This window comes from Stegastes partitus, unplaced genomic scaffold (genome assembly GCF_000690725.1).
Source record: "Stegastes partitus isolate 25-593 unplaced genomic scaffold, Stegastes_partitus-1.0.2 Scaffold121, whole genome shotgun sequence".
NCBI classification, from domain to species: domain Eukaryota; kingdom Metazoa; phylum Chordata; class Actinopteri; family Pomacentridae; genus Stegastes; species Stegastes partitus.
This window is the reverse complement of record NW_007577852.1, coordinates 407,351-425,377: the sequence shown is the minus strand read 5'-3', so window position 1 is coordinate 425,377 and position 18,027 is coordinate 407,351. Positions and strand designations below refer to the sequence as shown.

General features: G+C 42.8%; 1 protein-coding gene across 1 annotated transcript in view; it reads left to right on the top strand.

Annotated features, from left to right (window-relative positions):
* cadm1a (cell adhesion molecule 1a) overlaps positions 1-17,119 on the top strand; it is a 161,890-nt gene extending 144,771 nt beyond the window's left edge. Inside the window, exons 9-10 of the mRNA XM_008278372.1 lie at positions 7,557-7,685; positions 12,153-17,119. Of these exons, the coding sequence (XP_008276594.1) occupies positions 7,557-7,685; positions 12,153-12,271 (248 nt within the window). The 3' untranslated portion in view covers positions 12,272-17,119. The remainder of the gene's footprint in view (positions 1-7,556; positions 7,686-12,152) is intronic.
* Positions 17,120-18,027: the final 908 nt, after the last annotated feature.

Genomic DNA, 18,027 nt, shown 5'->3' with positions numbered 1-18,027 from the left:
GCTGCTGTCCTGCAGGTCTTAGATGTTTCCAACACACCTGACTCAAACTAATGGATCATTAACAGACTTGACAACAAGCTGCTGGAGATCCATTAACTCGAGTGTGTTGCAGTAACGTCTGAAACCTGCAGGACGGTAGCTCACGAGGACCCGAGTTGGAGATCCCTGGTCTGAATCAACCAATTTTAATGAAAAATCACAAAGAGTTTGAGCATTTTTTTGCTTTTTGCAGAATCTCGGTAAAACAAACTGTTAATTTGTTAGTGAAATTCTCAGTGAGACGTGTTGGATAAAGTGATTTTCACGACACATCACGATTTGCCGTTCACACCTGCCAGTGGCGTTTGAGTTTTTCTTGTATTTTTAAGTCGCTGTATCGTGTAATTTAAAGCAGTGCTGCTGCATTTGAAGTGAGAACAACTGCAACCGTTTTTTTGCACATTTTGCTTTTCTGTCATGACGCCGTCAGACATCATCAGTTCTGGAAACAGTTCCGTTCTGACATAAGTGCTTTTTTTTTTTTTTTTCTAGAACATGCCGCAGCAGCAAAGTGAAGCTACATTAAGTGCTTTAATAACCCCGTTAGCCTCATCAACGGCTTTATGGGGATTTAACCGACATTATGCGAGCGTTCAGATCCGTCCCGTATGCAGCACTTGAGCTCACTTTTGACTCTTCCTGTAAATATAAATCATAAACAGCACTCGCCTCCCTGAAGCTCTGGTCTGTCGGCTCCATCTTAAAAACGCTTTCTGTGAAACCTCCAACAAAACAAGCTTTCAAGAAGAATGCAGTTTTTCTGCAGAAGGTTTCAGATTTCCGCTTCCTGGACGTTCTGTCATGACGTTCATCTTTATGTACACTTTATAGTTTAAGCTGCGTTCATTGATTGTTGGCCACTAGGGGGCAGCAGAAGCTATTATCACGATATATACGGAAACAAATTAAAAATATCTTTACTACAGTTTTGTTCTCCAGTTGTGGTCAGACCTGGAAAACTGTTGTTTAAACTTGTTTAGACTTAAACTACATGTTTAAGCAAGTTTTGTAAAATAAATACTCATAATATCACATGATGTGTAATGTCCACATCAGAAATCTGTGTTTTTATAAAGAGAAAATTGTTCTTTTACAATATATGACTGTAAAATATCTTCTTTTTTTATGTTTTTTGATTTTATACTTATTTTCTGTGATTTGTTGTCACTGTTTTTTATCGGTGTTTTATATATATATATATATATTTAGCATCCTTGCTGATAGATTTTTGCATTTTTTAAATTTTTTTTTTGTTATGGTGTAGAGTCACCATTTTTTCTTTTTTTTAATGATCACCATCCCAGTAGTATTTCTGGACACCTGATGATTGTTAAGCTGATATTTGCATCCTGTTTAGCTCTGTTTTGGTCTCCACCAACGTCAACTTTGCAGCTTGATGCAAACATACAGTCAACTGCTGGAATCAAAGCTGAAGGAAATGTCCAATCTGATCCAAAACAATGACTAAAAAAGGCTAAAAGGCTGCAGCAGGTCTCACTAAATGATCCTTTAACGTGATTTTACAAAATCCACTTGAGTTCTTTGTGGAGGCTCTTGCTTTAACTTTCCTCTCGTCGTGTGATTCAGCCACAGTTCCCAGTTCGATCTGGATTTTAGATGCTTTTTTTAAAAAATCTGTGGCGGAGGTGACTTTTAAGCAACGGCAGTGACTGTAATTGCAAAAGAATTCGCACTCCTCTGATTGCTAAAACAGTGACCCCGTGCAATCTGAAGTCTGACTTGCCGGGTGAGATAATACCACAGACGTACTGTGTTTTACTGGGTGACAGTAATTGCTCGTAAGTGACACTCGCTGGTGCGACATGCAAATGGCTTCCTCTGGTTCGACTGGGACTGAGTGCTTCCAGAAAGTGACGGCGCATCCAGACAACAGGGCTCATTAGGAAACCAAACCCAGGCTGCCGTTTTTATGCTTTTTGGTTCGATTAGGACAGAAATTGTTGGCTTTCGTCACCAACAACTCTTCAGCATCTCCTGGCGAGGCGGAGCAGACGCTGGTAGGACGTCGGGAGGAGAGCAAAGAGCTTCTGTTTTTGTTGTTTAGAGGCGAGGTGTTCATTTGTTCAACACATAGACTGTATAAAAGATGGACGTAGCTTCCGTGACGTTGGTTTCTGCACTGAGAACATGAAGATAGGGTTTTGCTACTTCCTGGTTGACATCTTGGATTTTTGGAGCCAAAAATCGTGGGAGGGGGACGGAGCCATAGGAGCAGCGATTGGTCAGACGGATTGAGAGGCGGGTCCTCTCTGCCCCGCCCACATTTACCGCCTTCTGCTCGCTTCGTCTGTATGGTTGCTGCCGACTGTCAATCAAGCCAGCCACGCCCCTTGTCCCGCAAAATGTTGACGATTTTTTAAAAACTTAGTATTGATTTATTTTCAGATTGGCCACCTGATCTCTGGATTTGACTGAAAACTAATAAGAAACAAATCCTGAGCTGTAGGAATGCAGTATTTCTATGGGAGCCAGGGCTTTGTGGAGCCAGCAGATAGTGGACATAGTGATATTGCCGGGTTTTAACACGTCCGGGTTGGTTTCATTTTTCAGGACCGGTTGCTACGTCCATCTTTTACACAGTCTGTGGTTCAACAGCAGCTCCTGACTTGGATTATTCATGCATTGTCTCTTAGTTCAAATGAGGTGGTGCAGGATGAAATTACAACAAAACATACGTATCACCAGCTCGAATAAAGACAAAACTTCCCTTCAGGCCACCGAACAGGCCGGACTTCACACTGTTGTGGTGAAAATGCTGCTTCACTTTATCTGCATGTAAATCCATGATTCTATGAAGCAACAGGATATTACGCCGAGACGTGTGGAGACTTCTGATGCTCCCTTCTACCCCCCTTAAATTAATTTAAACCTGCAAAGTTTGATGTGGACAATCAAGCAGGATCCTCTGCAGCCATCCGAGCCACCTCCACCTCCACCGCCCCGACCCCACCGCCTGCCTCCGCCTCCGAGCCAAAGTCCACATTAACATCGTAATAGGAAAGTGTGTTAAAGCGCCGCTCGAGCCGCCCTGACAAGAGCGAATTGGATGTCAGAAGGATTCCTGCTCAGTTTAATTGAATCTGCCCAGCACTAAAAAAGAAAATCTGAAGTCAAAATAACCTATTAGATCCATCAGGTAATGTTTTGTTGGGTTTGACAGGTAGCGCGGCGCCGCCCTGCCCCCGCCCCCCTCGCTCCAGGTCGGTTAATGCCGGTGTGGTGCGGAGCTGATGTTATCCATGATGTTTCTCTCCCTGTTTGTGTTATTCGTTAATCAATTGTGACCCGCTCTCCCTCTCTCTGGTCTCTGGAGCTCAGTCAGCAGAAGCCCAGAGCAGAGCTGGAGGAGTTTTAGTCGGTTTCTACGGAGGATGCAGGAGGAAGCTGAAGGTCTGCAGCACGAGAACTGGTCGTTGTTCGGTGTCCTGACTTAGTTTGTAAATAAAGGTTATTTGTATCGTGTACGGTCACATCCAAATGACCTAAAAGCACAAAAATATATCAATAATATATCAATAATATGTCATAATAATACCGTCGTGACTCGATAGTCCGACCCTTAACAATCCGAAAACCTAACAGAACCCATAAAAACAGTCTTAACACACCGACAGCCTTGGATTGTGACTCCGACATGACATTTAATGTCACCAATCAGGATGACGGCGTATTATCTGACTGAACAATCCCACAGATTGGCTACGTTCACACTGCAGGACTTGATGCTCAATGAGGATTTCTTTGTGACTTCCTTCACGTTTCCACTTCAATGCGACTTGTATGTGATCTGCTGTGTGAACTTCATACGAGCCAAAAGTGTCCCGCATGCGCACAAGAGGACACGACGACGTCACACGCAGCGAGCGTGCTCAGTGTTTATGGAAGTAAACATGGATGGTAACGGTGGAGCGTATCTGCCACTCCCCCGCCGCCACCGATGGAGGAAACAGAAGTGTGAGCGCTAACTAAACTAGCATCAGCAGCCAAGTACTGCCTGTGTGTTCTGGACACTTCCACCCCGTCAGAGCGCTGCCCCGGGGTGGAAGTGTCCCCTGACAGCGCTGAATGTTCTGATATTCATCATTAATTGGGCCCAGAAAGTTCTATTGGGACCAGCCCTACTAGTTATTATAACAACTATGAACAATAATGAACAACTAATGATCCCTCCAGCATCAAGCCCTCCTCGTATCTGGACCTCCGTCTGGACAATCCGACATAAAAGAAGGTTTTACATTTAGTGTCGGATTATCGAGTCACGTCTGTACATTTTATTGCTCCTGTCTCACTCTGGGTTTATTCTGCACTGCAGTATAAAAGTTCTACAGTTAACCAAAGACTGAATACCAACAAATATGTTGGAGTTCTGCACCATTCACAAACTGTCAATGCAGAAAAAATAGCAGCAAATATCTGAAAAATAATCACATTTTAATTGATTTAAATAAAGTATAACTGTGTGATTTTACAGTCATACAACAAAAAAACAGATTATTGTTTGCAAAGTATAGATTTTTGATGTGGACATTAATTACAGCTTTGGTTTGTGTTTTTTTTAAAAATTATTATTATTTTCTTCTTGTCTGTAACAACAATCTGTAATTTGCAAAATCCAAGAAAAAACATATTATTTGCAATTTTTTAAATTCTTTAATATGCACATTGTTCTTCAGTAAACAGCAAATATCTGTAAAATGCCATATTTTTAGTTTATTTAAATGCAATACTTTTATAGTCTAATGCTGAACATGATCATTTAGACTGTTTGTCTTTCTTTTCCCTCGTTATTACCCACAATTTAACAAAACATGGAAAATCACTGCAGTAACAGTGAACTGTTTCCTGAAAGTGTTAAAAACACGACTGCTTTCATTTGTAATTAGTCTCGTGTCTGTTCTGTGTGAAACACGTCCTGCAGTTCAGCCGAACAGTCGCTGAGTTTCTGTCACGTGGCTGCAGGTCGAAGCCGAGTTCACAGAATATTTAGTTTTATACAGAATCTGGTTTGTTTTATTGCAGATTTTTAAATCAGACACGTTGAATAAAGTGATTTTGACGGCTGACGATTCTTTTTGTTAATGACAGTTTCGGATAAATTGAGTCACTTTGTCGACTCTTTGAGGCTTAAATAAAAGTGTGAGCGAGTCTGGAGTTCGTTTGCGGTCACGTCTCGGCGCCACGTGAGTCGCCGCCGCCGTCGTCTCTCCGCCTCCCGCTCGCCGTCCTGTAGCATAATGTTGGTTATAAACGTGCTGCTCCTTTGTCCCGTGAAGGAGCAATCAGGTCCACAAGCGGATATTAACTGGGGGTTGTCATGGATCCCTACACCTGATCAATAGCCTTCACATCGCATTACAGCCCCGAGCTTCAGGGGCTCGTCGTCCAGACACAGACCCCGAGGTTTTTAAAACTCCTGCTCTGGAAGTTTAAAAAAAAACAACTCCTCCTCCTCTATTAATAATCTGTGAATGTTTTGTTTGCTGGAAAACTTTTTGACAGATTTCCTAATAAGACGTCAGTGTTTTGGTGATTCACAGAGCGCGACGAATAGGTTTTAAAAGAAAGGTAAAATATTGCTTTTATTACTATGATTTTCTGGCACTCTGACAGCAATATGGTAATTCTTAATCAATGCTTGATTGCAATCCGAGCCGTTATTGTTGTAGTCGTTTTGTACAGCGGTTATTAAAATGTCAGCAAGAGACAAAGGAGCCAAAGTGAAGTCGGGAAAAGCCGTTTTTAATTGGAGGAAACAAACAATCGCAGCCAAAACAACATGAATCGAACAACGTGATGTACGATGTGTGTGGTTTTAGGCGTTTAGCGCGACAGAGTTATTGCGCGAGAGATGAAACAGGAAGTCCATCTGGTTTGGTTCTTGGAAGTCGTTGGTTTCCTCTCACGTTTTTAATCGCTGCAGACAACATGAAGTCCTGCAGCCCCATGGAAACAGCACAGCCATGGCTAGAAGTAGAGAAATAGTGCAGCTATAATGCAATAAATCATTAAATAATAATCATAATAATGGGCGCCACCGAGCTGAGCAGGCGACCCGTGAACAGGGCTGGAGTTCCCCGACCCAGCAGTCGTAGGTTCGAGTCCCGCCTTTGCTGCAGGTCTCTCCCCGTTCTTCTCCCTCTTTTACAGTCAATCTCTATAATATATTTAAAATAATATTTTTAATTGTTTGTTTTATAAGAATGTAAAAACAACATGGAACCAAGTGTACAACACTTTTCCAGAAGCCCAGAGGTGTTTCTAAAACTGGAAAATAAAATAAATAACTAGTGACTCTGCATACTGTACATATTTAATTTAATTTGTCTCGTTTCTGCTCTGCGTCGACACAACCTGCAGTTCAGTCGACAACTCCTTGAATTTCTCTCACCTTCCTCGTGCTGCTGCTTAGTTGGTCCAAATCTTGCACCTCCTACGAACCTCCTGAGGCCCTTTTTCGGTTTCTTGAGTTTACTGAGGACTTGGCTTTGCTCGTACCCGGCTGCAACCGTCTCCCGCTGGAGTGTTTTTTAACCCAGGCCCGGTCCGAGAGGCTCCTTCTAGCTGGTTTTGGATTTCAGTTGGAGACCACAGTGCCAGGAAGCACCGGGTCTCCTCCTCAGAACTCTTTACTTATTTAGTTTTCCAAAAATGCAGCTACTGGCCGGGCTGTAGTTTGAAGAATGCCAGTCCTGTGCTCTCACCAGAACTCCGCCTCCAGCCCCGGACGGTTCTGAGCTCTCAGCACCAGTTTTGAGAACCTGGAGCTTTAGATGGTGGAATCACAAAGAACTGGTGTGAAGTCAGGCTCTGGCTCTGGACCAGCACTGGAACCAGTTGGGTCAGGCAGTGGAACGAGATGTCAGTTGTGTTGAGGAGTGAAGAATTCTGTGTGTTTTCGACAATCTGGACGTTAAGGTGTAATTTGGGCGAATGTTGAAGTGATTTCGGCGAAATGTCTCAACTTTAAGCTTAGATTTAGTAACTGAACAAACAAACCTAGATGGACCATCAGAAAGGTAAAAAACGAAGCGATTCATTTTCTTTTTAAGGTTTTTGGCGCCGATGGATTGTTTAGTTGTGTTTTCTTTTTCTTAATCAAAACGCCTTTCGGACCCGCGACGGGTTCGGAGGGTCAGAACACGGCTGCCGTCGTCGCCAGCTTGTTCTTAACTTGTCATGAGATGTGGTGTTGTGGATGTACTCTGACTGGATGAAGGTCTATCTCCTCCTCGCCCTGACAGTAGATGTACTGAAGTGTTCGGCCCACGGCAGCCGGCCACCAACACAGCTGTGTCTCCGTGTCGTTAAAGCGACACATTTCAGGCTCTGCGGCGCCAAAGTTCCTCCATTTAAACGCCGAGCATTAAGTCTAATCTGCATCTCCATCACGTTTAGCTGTCAGACGTCCCCGTGGGGATGTGGCGGCTGATTGCTGTTCCCACGATGCAGGAAGGAGCTTTAACAGGAGGCCCCTTTTTGTTTTTTTGTGCTTTCAGATTCTCGAGCTGGAGAAGGAGCGCCCAGAACGGTGGACCACGCCGTGATCGGAGGGGTGGTGGCCGTGGTGGTGTTCGCCATGCTCTGTCTACTCATCGTCTTGGGACGCTACTTTGCGAGACACAAAGGTGAGCAGAGCTGAAACCTTACGACCGGCACTGACGATTGTTGTACTGAACAAAGCGTCGGGTGCAGAAGCGCTTCTTGCTGCAGAACAATGTGTTGGATCACGTCTCAGATGCTTCTTGGTCTAAAGGAAACTCAGAAACAGCTAAACAAAGCGCTAGAGAGTCACGTCTGAATTCCAAACCTGCTTCTGGGCGTTTTCTTCCATTTGTCCTCGTTGTGGGCTCATTTTTCACTGCAATATAAATTCTTTAACTTCTACGGAGATGCCACAAGTACAGGCAGAAAGACGTGAGTGTTGAGCTGCACTACAAAGTCATAGTGTGATAAATCATTTAAAGAAATAATAAAAAACTTTAAATTCTTGACCAAAGAAGAACCTAAATTTTACAAAAATGTAAAACTCATGGAAGCAGTGTTTTTCCTACAGCCCACAGGTGTTACCCAAACTGTAAAATGATGCTTTTACATGCTCAGTTATATTGTTTTTAGCTGTTTTGATGCTCGTTTCATGTCTGTTGTGTGTAAGCAAAACCAAAAAGTGCCTGCTGGCTGCTCCTGAACCACCTGCTGCACATCGTTTTTTATATTTTGACAGAATCCGATCAGAGCAAACGCTTTATGTTTAGAGAAAAATGTTTAGTTCTGACTCTCAGCTATGTAGAATACAGTGATTTTGATTTCATATCATGATTTTAAGATTGGATTTGGTTCATTTATCCGACGGGTAGTTCAAGTGCAGTTGGAAAATTTAAAAGTCAACGGTTCTGTCTGAGGTTTTATATTTTTTTAAATAGTTTTTTGGCTCTGATTGATCAATTTTCTCAGAAACAACCCACTTTTAAACCCACCAGGAGGTTTTGAGGTTCGGAGGGATAAAACCTGAGCGTTATTTTTAAGCATTTTTTTAAGCACATACATCACATGCTGTCTGCCTCTAATACATTCCAATATTGTTTATCATTTATATATTTAAAGCAGAACCTTTTAATAGCGTTCCTCGGCAGCTTCCTCCAGTCTGCAGCCGCAGGCCGTGAGGTTGATCAAGTGGAGCCTCTTTACCTTTTTTTTTTCCTGCCAAAACTTCTTAATTCATCATTAGATGGATGCTACCCGAGTGATAGAAAGACAGCTATTAAGGCTACGGGTTACTGGTGATGAGTAAAATTACATTTTTCATGCGGTCCTGCTGAATGGTAAAGCAAATCTGGTATGCCGCCCTCATCACGCAGAAATAATTATAATCTATAACAGATTTCACACTTTGATATTTCTTATGCAGGAGGAAATGGAAGCGGGCGCGTTAAGCACTTCAGAGGGGAAGTGCCGTAAATGAGGCAAATTAAAGGTTCTGGCGAGGCGGCTTTATTTTATTATTATTATTATCTTAAGGTGTTGCTGAACTCACGGTTTCCCCTCAGACGTCCGTCCAGGAGATAAAGTCCACGCGAACATCTTTGTTTGTTTGTCTCGGCGGTGACGTGATCCAGTACTGATGCTGACGCCTCCGGTCCGAGTCGGATAGAGTTAAGCTGCGTTCAGGTTCTCGCGCTGTTAGCACCGACCCGGTTTGTCTGTCAACGGCGCCTCCAACCTGCCGATAAAGTTTAGCCCCGCCGCCGTCGACTTACTGGCCCGGATCTGCTGTCTGTGGATTAGCGAACAACAACATCCTGTGGAAAGCTGACCCACTCCTTCACCATCTATTACGGCTGAAGGCTGGAGGGAGGATCTGTCAGAGAAACCCGTTGTCTTCTGGATCTGTGCAACTACATTTAATGCCAGAATTTTACAACCAATTAAATCACCTGCTTGGAAAATGATTTGCGTGATGTTAAGTTTTAAGAGGCGGTACAGGTCCATTTATTTGGATTTTTAGTGGCACTATTTCTGGAATAAAGTTTAAAAGGTGGTTTCTGTTTACAGTTTACATGCCCTTAAACTTTATTGTTTGGTCATTTAATGGTTAATGTAGAAGGAAAATACTTGAATAATGCCGTCATTATGATGAAAAGCAGACTTTAAAACGATTGTGAGGCATCAGAGGGCACTTGATGTGGATTTGAATAAGGACCAGACGAGGCCAAGACTGGAGTTACAGGAGATGTTGGAATTCAGATATGAGGTTGATTAGTTGTTCATTTTTCCCATCGCAGCATTAAAATCAACTACAGGACAAACGGTAGAACAGCACATGAACGCTAATCTACCTTCTGTCATGTATGTACGAGGGGATCTTTGTGTTAAATGAGGATAAATAAATAGTAAATAAATATCTGTTTTAATTCTAGTCTTCACCTTGTCCTTCAGTGTCCCAACTCTGTTCAAATATTATATTATTTTCCTTACTAATTTTACAAAAGGGCATTTATTCCTCTTCTGGTTTTGCTTTTTTTATTCTGTTTCTTTCAAATACAAGGACCAGGGTACGTGGTTTGCCGTGCACAGCGTCACGACGCTGCAGGTTTTATAGGATCATTCTGGTTTATTCCATCTTGGATCTTGTAGTTATTATTGGTGGCTGTATCTGTAGGTGGACCCAGAAGTTTTGCCACCTTGACAGGACCTGATGCCTCCTAGCTCCCAGCTAATTCAACCGTCCTCCAGCGGCGTCCATTTGTCTCTGAAAGCACCGAACTGTGTATAATTTTAGGCCTTAATACAATTAAACATGTACGTTACATTAAAAAAAATCAGCCCTGGTACAGTCGCCATGAATTTAAGCTGAAGAGACCATAAACATGTTGGTACTGGGCTGTGAACACGTTTATTTGTGCTGTAAAGTTAAACATTTTAACACCAGAGTCTTTGAGGATTGGCTCAGTTTTGGAGCCTCTAGTGGACGTTTGGGTTACTGCACCTTTAGGTTGATCGTAATTAACAAAAACAACGCTGCACTTTATAACATCATGCTGTCGTGTAGAAGTGCAGCAACACTGCTGAGAAGGAATCTGAGCAGGAAAGAAACCAGAGCAGTCGGACGATCAAATAGTCACAAACAAAAGCTGCAGGTCAGTCAAGCGAACTTTAAAGAGAAATCCGCTGTCTGAGGGATCACTGGAGGCACAACACATGCCCTCCTCTCCACATTTAAACAGCTTTTCTCGCTGTGTCTGACTTCTTCGTGCCCACATCTCAGCTCTAACTTTGCTTCGCACAAAGTTTTTGAAACTGTGAAGCTCGAGCTTTAATAAACTCCAAACATCTTTTAATATTCGCTTGTGAATTATTGTCACGGTGCCGTTTTCCTCTCGGGCTGTTCGCAGCACATTTTCACTAGAAAATAGCAACCAGATGCCAAGTATACAAATGAAACTGAGGCCACTTTGACTAATTGTGTATAGTACGAGTGGTAAACGGTTTACAAGTTAAAGTGCCTGGAGGCCAGATATGAATATTCATGGTGGAACAATAATAATAATAATAATAATAATCACAAGGAGAGAGATTTTCCTGCCTTGTTCTGGTGATTACACCTATGCGGAGTGAGCAGCCGCTCGGAAAAAATTTATATTAGAAAAGTATTATTAATGATTCGGGGTGACTTTTAACTGCCTCTGTTGGAAACTTTCCAATAATTAGTCGACAACACGCTGACCTGGAGTGACCCATGGCACCGAGAACGAGCGCGAGAGCAGAGTGTTCTGGAAAAACATCCTGTCCTTGCTGTGTTTTTATATTATAGAAGACTTATTATAGACAAAACAAACAGTGAGCACCATGGCTGAGCGTGTCCACGTCCACGTCGATGACAGACTACATGACTCCATTACAGCTTCTCATTGTGGAGAGTAAATATGCAAACGTACAGAGTGACCATTCAGCCATCTTCAGGCATGAATGGATGGACGTAGTTGTCTACATGTGTAGTTTGGAAACACCAAAAAGAGGTTTTTGGGGTTAAATCAACTGTAGAGCGGCTTGAACTGAAAATGTGGTCAGTTGGTAAAACTCTGGTTCGACTCTTCAGACTAAAGTCACACAATCAAAACAAGTTGGCGTCTGTAAGGAAACCAATTTTAAATGTCAGATTAAACATCTACATACACCACAAACAGCATCCGTGCTTTTATTTTCCCCCCGTCGGCCACTTGCCTTTCAGAATATTGTCATCTCCACCAAACTGATGGGATGTGAATAAATCTTGTAAATTGGCTTTGAAGTGGCCGACTACTTCCCTTTTCTTTCTTTTTTTTCTTCCTGCTGAACTTGACAAGGTTAATTTGAAGGTGGGCACCACACTCCAGATCATTTCCAAACCTTCACGTGCCGATCGAAAAAAAAAAAAAAAGAGCGTCGTACAGTGTTGTAGCTTTGCCGGTGTTGGGTGGATGTAAACGGCCGCACGGTGGAGGATTTGCATAATTAGGTGCTGCGAGACGAAGGGGCGCATTTTAATCTTTGGTATCATCTGAGCAGCAGGCTGGTATCCGGTCCGTGACCCTGTCCTCCATCCTCCTCCTCCTCAGGTACCTACTTCACACATGAAGCCAAAGGAGCAGACGATGCGGCGGACGCAGACACAGCCATCATCAACGCAGAGGGCGGCCACACCAACTCGGACGAAAAGAAGGAGTACTACATCTAATCGAAGCAGGACCCCTCACTCTGGCGTCCTCCTGCGGACGCTGGGCTGTTTCTGGGGGGACGGGGGGGCGGGGGCAGGGGTTGTTTCAGCTTGACTTTTAGACTTGAGAGTAGAGGGGTCGAGGGGTAGAGGAGAGACGTGGGTTTCAAAGGAAGGCCTGGTTTTAAGCCGTTGTTTAGTCTAGTCTGCAGATGTAGATGGAATGTTTTGTGTGTTTAAAAAAAAAAAAATGAAAAAAATCAAAATCAAAAAAGGACAAAAAACGTTAGGGGGTCCGGGGGTTTTTCGGTAAAAGGGGGTCGGGTTGGGGGGGGTGGGGAGGGTGCGCCAGAAGTTGCCAGAAATCACTGTAGAGAGCTTCACCATTCGACACCTCCCTGACTGCTGGTACGAATTTTATTTAGTTCAACCATTTGCAGAAAATTCTGTGCCTTGTTCTAAATTTTTCGGTTCTGTCCATACTTTGCGTTTGTGTTGATCATCATTTGCATAACCTCGTTGCTCCCTCCCCCCCCCCACTCGTAATTATCAATGTGCTGTTGGCTTTTGTATGAGGGTAAAATTACAGCCACTTTATTCATTTTCTCTAAACGTGTCGGCACACATGCATCCCCTCCCGCATAACAACTCTTTCCAGTTATACTGTGATTCGTCTCAAGCCATTACTTCCTTCTCTCTTTTTTCCCCCTCAAGTTCTGACAGCTCCAAAAATGCATGGAACGCTTTACATATCATTGTACAATGGACATAAACGAGAGGCAGGTTTGTTGTACTGGACCCGTACTACATAGTCACAGAGAAAGCAGCAAAGGATAACATGAAGTGATCTTTACATTTTATCAGGCAGATTCTGTTTTAAATTCGTTTTAGTCGCCTCGGTTCAGAGCAGCTCTACCACTGTTACCTTTCTTAGTAAAGAGAAGGAGTGCATTATGTTCCTCAGCATGCTGCCGTTTCATTATTTTGATTTCTTCCTCTGTTCGCTTTTATTTTTCTTCTATTAGGCTGAGTGGAAAGCCTGTTTTTCCCACCGGCTTTTATTGAGTTGTAATGATGAGTTTCAATTGATTTCCATCTGCTTTCACCCCAGAATATATTTCTATTTTTTTTTCTTCTCACAAATGGGAAAGTAAGAAAATGTAAATTGTCTTTAAACTGTTTTTTTGGCACATCCTCGGTAGTAAAAAGGCTGGGGGAGGGGGTAGAGGAAAAAAACAAAACAGACATTTGGTGTTAATACTGGCCGATCAGCAGCCAAAGGATGCTGGTGTCGTGTACATAACTTTACCAAGTGGAGAAAAACAGCCTTAACCAAACTCCAAACGTTCAAAATTTAAGTTAGGAACACATGAACATGAAACGCGATCATGGCAGCGCAGGTCCACGTTATCTCACACGATCCAGTGTAAATCAAGCCAATGGAATCACAGCTGTATTGTACACTAATCCTTACTAAGAAATATTTTTTACAACTTACTAGAATTACAATGGAGTACCTTTGTGGATTTTATTGTGTCACACACTCATCGTGAGTTTCGTCAAACTGTAAATCAAAGGAAACGTCGAGGGGGGGGAAAGTCAACGTCTTCTAACTGAAATGCTCCGAGAGACAGGCCGGTCGCTCCATCGCTCCATCTCAATGTTTATGGTTTTTGCTCGGATGCAGCAGCTTTTGAGCGCCTAAAACGTTCGATATCATTTGCATGTGCGTGCGTGCTGAAACCCATTCTTTCTCGCTTCTCTATCTCGCTTTGTGCATCACCTGCCAAAACCGAACTCGAGTCTGTTTTGCTGTGCCAGCTGGGGAGCGCTGAGGATGCCAAAAGTAATTAATTGTCTGTATCATAACTTAATACACATGTTGTGCTCCGTGGTGTTTGTCCATGGTCCGCACTGATGCCCTGGCTTCTTAACATGGCAGTGTGGGTCTACTGGTGGCACTGTTTGTCATTATTATGTGTTCACACAGCAAGCGGCTCGCCTAATGAGTCCGTTCTCTATGTGGCGGCTGTGGGCGGATTTTTACACCTCCAAAGTCTGAAACGCTGAATATTTCACCGCCTTGCCATTATATTACATCCGAGTCGACGCAAATGCTAAACGTATTGCCGACCCCGCCGCTCATCGTGGTGTCGCTGTGGAAGGCCCGAGGTTTTTAAAATGAGCAGGAAGTCGAAGCTCCCGAATCAAACTGGAACATATCATCTGAGCAACAAAGTGGCGACTGTTCAGTTTAAAAGGTTTTACATCATCTGCTCACGGTGGCCAGAATGTCATCCAGAAAAAGAGTTTTATAATGTTTTGGAGGATTAATGATTTCATATCAGCGTTGACGAGTGGACAAGGTGTCGGAGAACGACGCGACACAAAAAGCGTAATTTAATGGGAAATTTCTGACAACTTGACGACACATTCGATTAAAGAAACACAAACAATATGAAAGTGCTGCACGTCGAGGGCTGCTGCTGCCTGAAGCGGAGGTTTTCAGTCGAGCTGGATTCGGATTCAGAACTCACCATCTCCACGGTTCTCGTAAGCGGCTGTGCAACGCGCCACATTGAGTTTCCAGAAACAGGTTTGTTCCCTTATTTACGTAAAGCTGAAGATTCTTCATGCGTCCGGCGTGACTCGCCAATCCTGAACACTCCTGAGAAACTTTTAAACTAACTATAAAATGCAGACAGATGCACCTCGGCTGTTTTCAGAAGCAAATTTTCGTAACTAATTAGATGTTAAACCAGATCCCATGTTGGTCCAGATTGAAATCCAGGAGCAGACAACTTGGAAGCGTTTATCCAATCAGGTGCTGCCAGTGGTTGCACGGTTTCCTGTTTCATGGAGGGAACCGTCCTGCCATCACCTGGACGCATTGAAGCGTCCACTTCTGGGAATGATGCACGTCAACGGGGACGTTTTTGGACGCAAATAGTCGCGCTGCTTCCCAGCATTCGAGGCTTGATCCGCATGGGACTACATCATGTCAGGACAGATATTCTCCTTCCCCGCTATAACAATGACAATTTCACTATTGGACTAATCATTTAAAAAATGTATTTCTCAATCTACATGATCAATATTAGTCAAATCCACTGATTAAACTCGCACTGACAAAGGCCGAACACTGCTTCTACAATCAGCCCGTTTCTTTGGGACTTAATGGCGTCGCTTGCTGTGTGCACGCTCACTGCTGTGATTCACTCCTGTATCGCCATGTTAAAGCATTTGATTAGATTTTGTCGAGCTGCAACTCAGATTGCAAAAACATTACCGATGTGATAGCTTTAATATATCATGGTCATGCATGAAGACAGCATTCAGTCTTTCCATATTGAGAGTTTGGGGTTTGAGGTCGTCGTAAGGCGTTAGCCAAGGTTCTTGTAAAATGCATTGTGCAAATTTCCCTTTCTTTAGCATTATGCATCCGTGCTTTTCAAAGCGTGTTTGAATTTTTGTTATTTTGATTTTCCAACTTTAGAACACAGCATGTGGGCTGGGCGGAGCTGTGCGTATATTTTTTTTTTTAGCTTTTTCATTGGGTGTGGCAGTTGTAGGCGGGAGTTACAGGAGGGATGTCGCAGACCAAGATCAAAGACGCCGTGTCCACCTCTCTCCATCTGTATCTTCTGTCGAAAGCTGAAAAAGTTCACAAAGGAATCACCACTGAGTTACCACTGTATGCTGACGACACTGTTTTGTGTGTGTTGAATGGATGGGTGGGGGTGGGGGCGGGGTACCGATTAGGTTAGATGTTTCACGGTCTGGTGTCTGATAAAAACAAACTATTAACCGACTTGTTATCGTTGCTTTATGAATCACAGAGCAGATGTCACTTCATCTGTAAGACTGAGATTGTGTGATTTGTATTTTACAGTGAGCACTATTTCGCTTCAGTGACATGTGGCAGCTTCCATTTAAATCAGACTTCAAAACATGTACTTGCCAATAAAGGAATAGAACTGAATATTGTCTTCTCCCTTAAGGCTGACGCATTAATATTTTATTCGTGAATATGAAACCTTTTTGTGGGCAGGAAACGCCCAGAGTGTTTTATTTACTGTAGGAGTTTTTTGGTCCCCCACAGTTCCAATAGGAAAAGCAACAAGAACAAAACAACATAAAAAATACATTTGAGTGAGTTTTTCCAAATTTGAAGTAGGTTACTGTGTGTGTCTTTCCATTTTAAATTCAACGCCCAGTGACGTTTTAAAACACGGACCATGGTTTCACAGTGTAACCGAGCTAGTTTTCTCCACATTCAATTCTTTTGATAATGTCCTGTCTCAGGTTCATGCGTTGCTGAACGATGTGACTGCATCTCAGGTAGAATGCAAAGTTTAGGCCCCACCTACCAACCACATAAAAGCAAGTACAATGCATTCATTGAAATCAAGTGCGACACATTATTTTAGGTCCAAGAGGCAAAATTGGTGAGATATTTTGAATATATGTTGTACATGTTTTATGTATTTTTCTTAATATTTGGTGCACTGTAACAGATGTGTTAAGTATTGCTTTGTGTTGACATAGGTCATAAAGAGTACAATGTTTATTGGAATGAAGCAGGATCAGAAACTTGTCGTGGCTGTACTACTGTCACTTTCAATGCACCACCGCCTTTTGAAACTCGTTTGACTCCCAAAAAGTTTTGATTGTTTCACCAGTCATTGTTTTCAGATTGATTCTGTTTGTCTCTCTGCTGTACTTGGGAAATGTTAATGTGTATTAATGGAGAAAAGGAGTTCCACATTCCCATACACATTTTGTATTGGTTCATAAATAGACATTTTTACAAAACAATGAAGAGTTCTTGTCTTAATAAAAGAGAAAAGATATTAATGTCCAAAATAATCAGTGTTGGCATGTTTTTTTTTTCACTTCAGGTGTTATTATGGAGAAACACAGGTTGTAGTTTATGTTCTTCATCTTTATTTGCAGATGATGAAGCCTGACTGAACAGTTTTAATACCCGTCCACCCACCCCAACATCCTCCCCGTCTTCCTGCATCGACACACAATGGGGGTATTAGTTATTGCTAAGCTATTTCTAGAAACTTCTGGTGCATTTTTTGACAGTTGATGGACCACCTCCACACTCTGCACCATCCCCGATCAAGTTTTTTTTTTACCTTGTTAGTATGCAAATATGGTGTTTTTTTTTCTAAGCGAGAAGACTAATATGACTGAAACAGGCAAAGAACACCATGGCTGAGCGTTTAATCCAATATTTATACTTTCTAGTAGAGTAGATAAAAATGGGGACTTAACAGATCTGCACAATGTCAAGGAAGCACCGGTGTCGAGTCGTGTTTAAGCCCCTTTTAAATCAGGTCGGGATTATTTTTCGAGCTGGAAAAAATCTAAAAATGTCATTTTGATACACAGAGATGAGTTTTTCGGGGTTGAATCAGCGATGGAGATGGGATATTATTTATGGTTTCTGAGCTTGCGCAGACTTCAGTTTACCTTAGTTAACTTAGCTCACTTCAGGCAGCCGGCTCAACCGGCCTAATGATGATACGAGAATCTTCAGAGCTGATATTCGGCATTCGGGCTTTAACTTCGTCGCTCTGCACAGCATGGATTTGGGGAGCGATGACAGTAGCTTCCCCGCCTTGAGGAACACAGACTCATGTTGCGCTTGTGAAAGGCTGTCACAAGAGAGTAGCGGCGGAATCGAGCCGAACGTTTGGAGTGTCGAGAAATTGTCATCATTCTGTTGTGTAATGAACATTACGGCGTCACGGGGACCAGCGGAG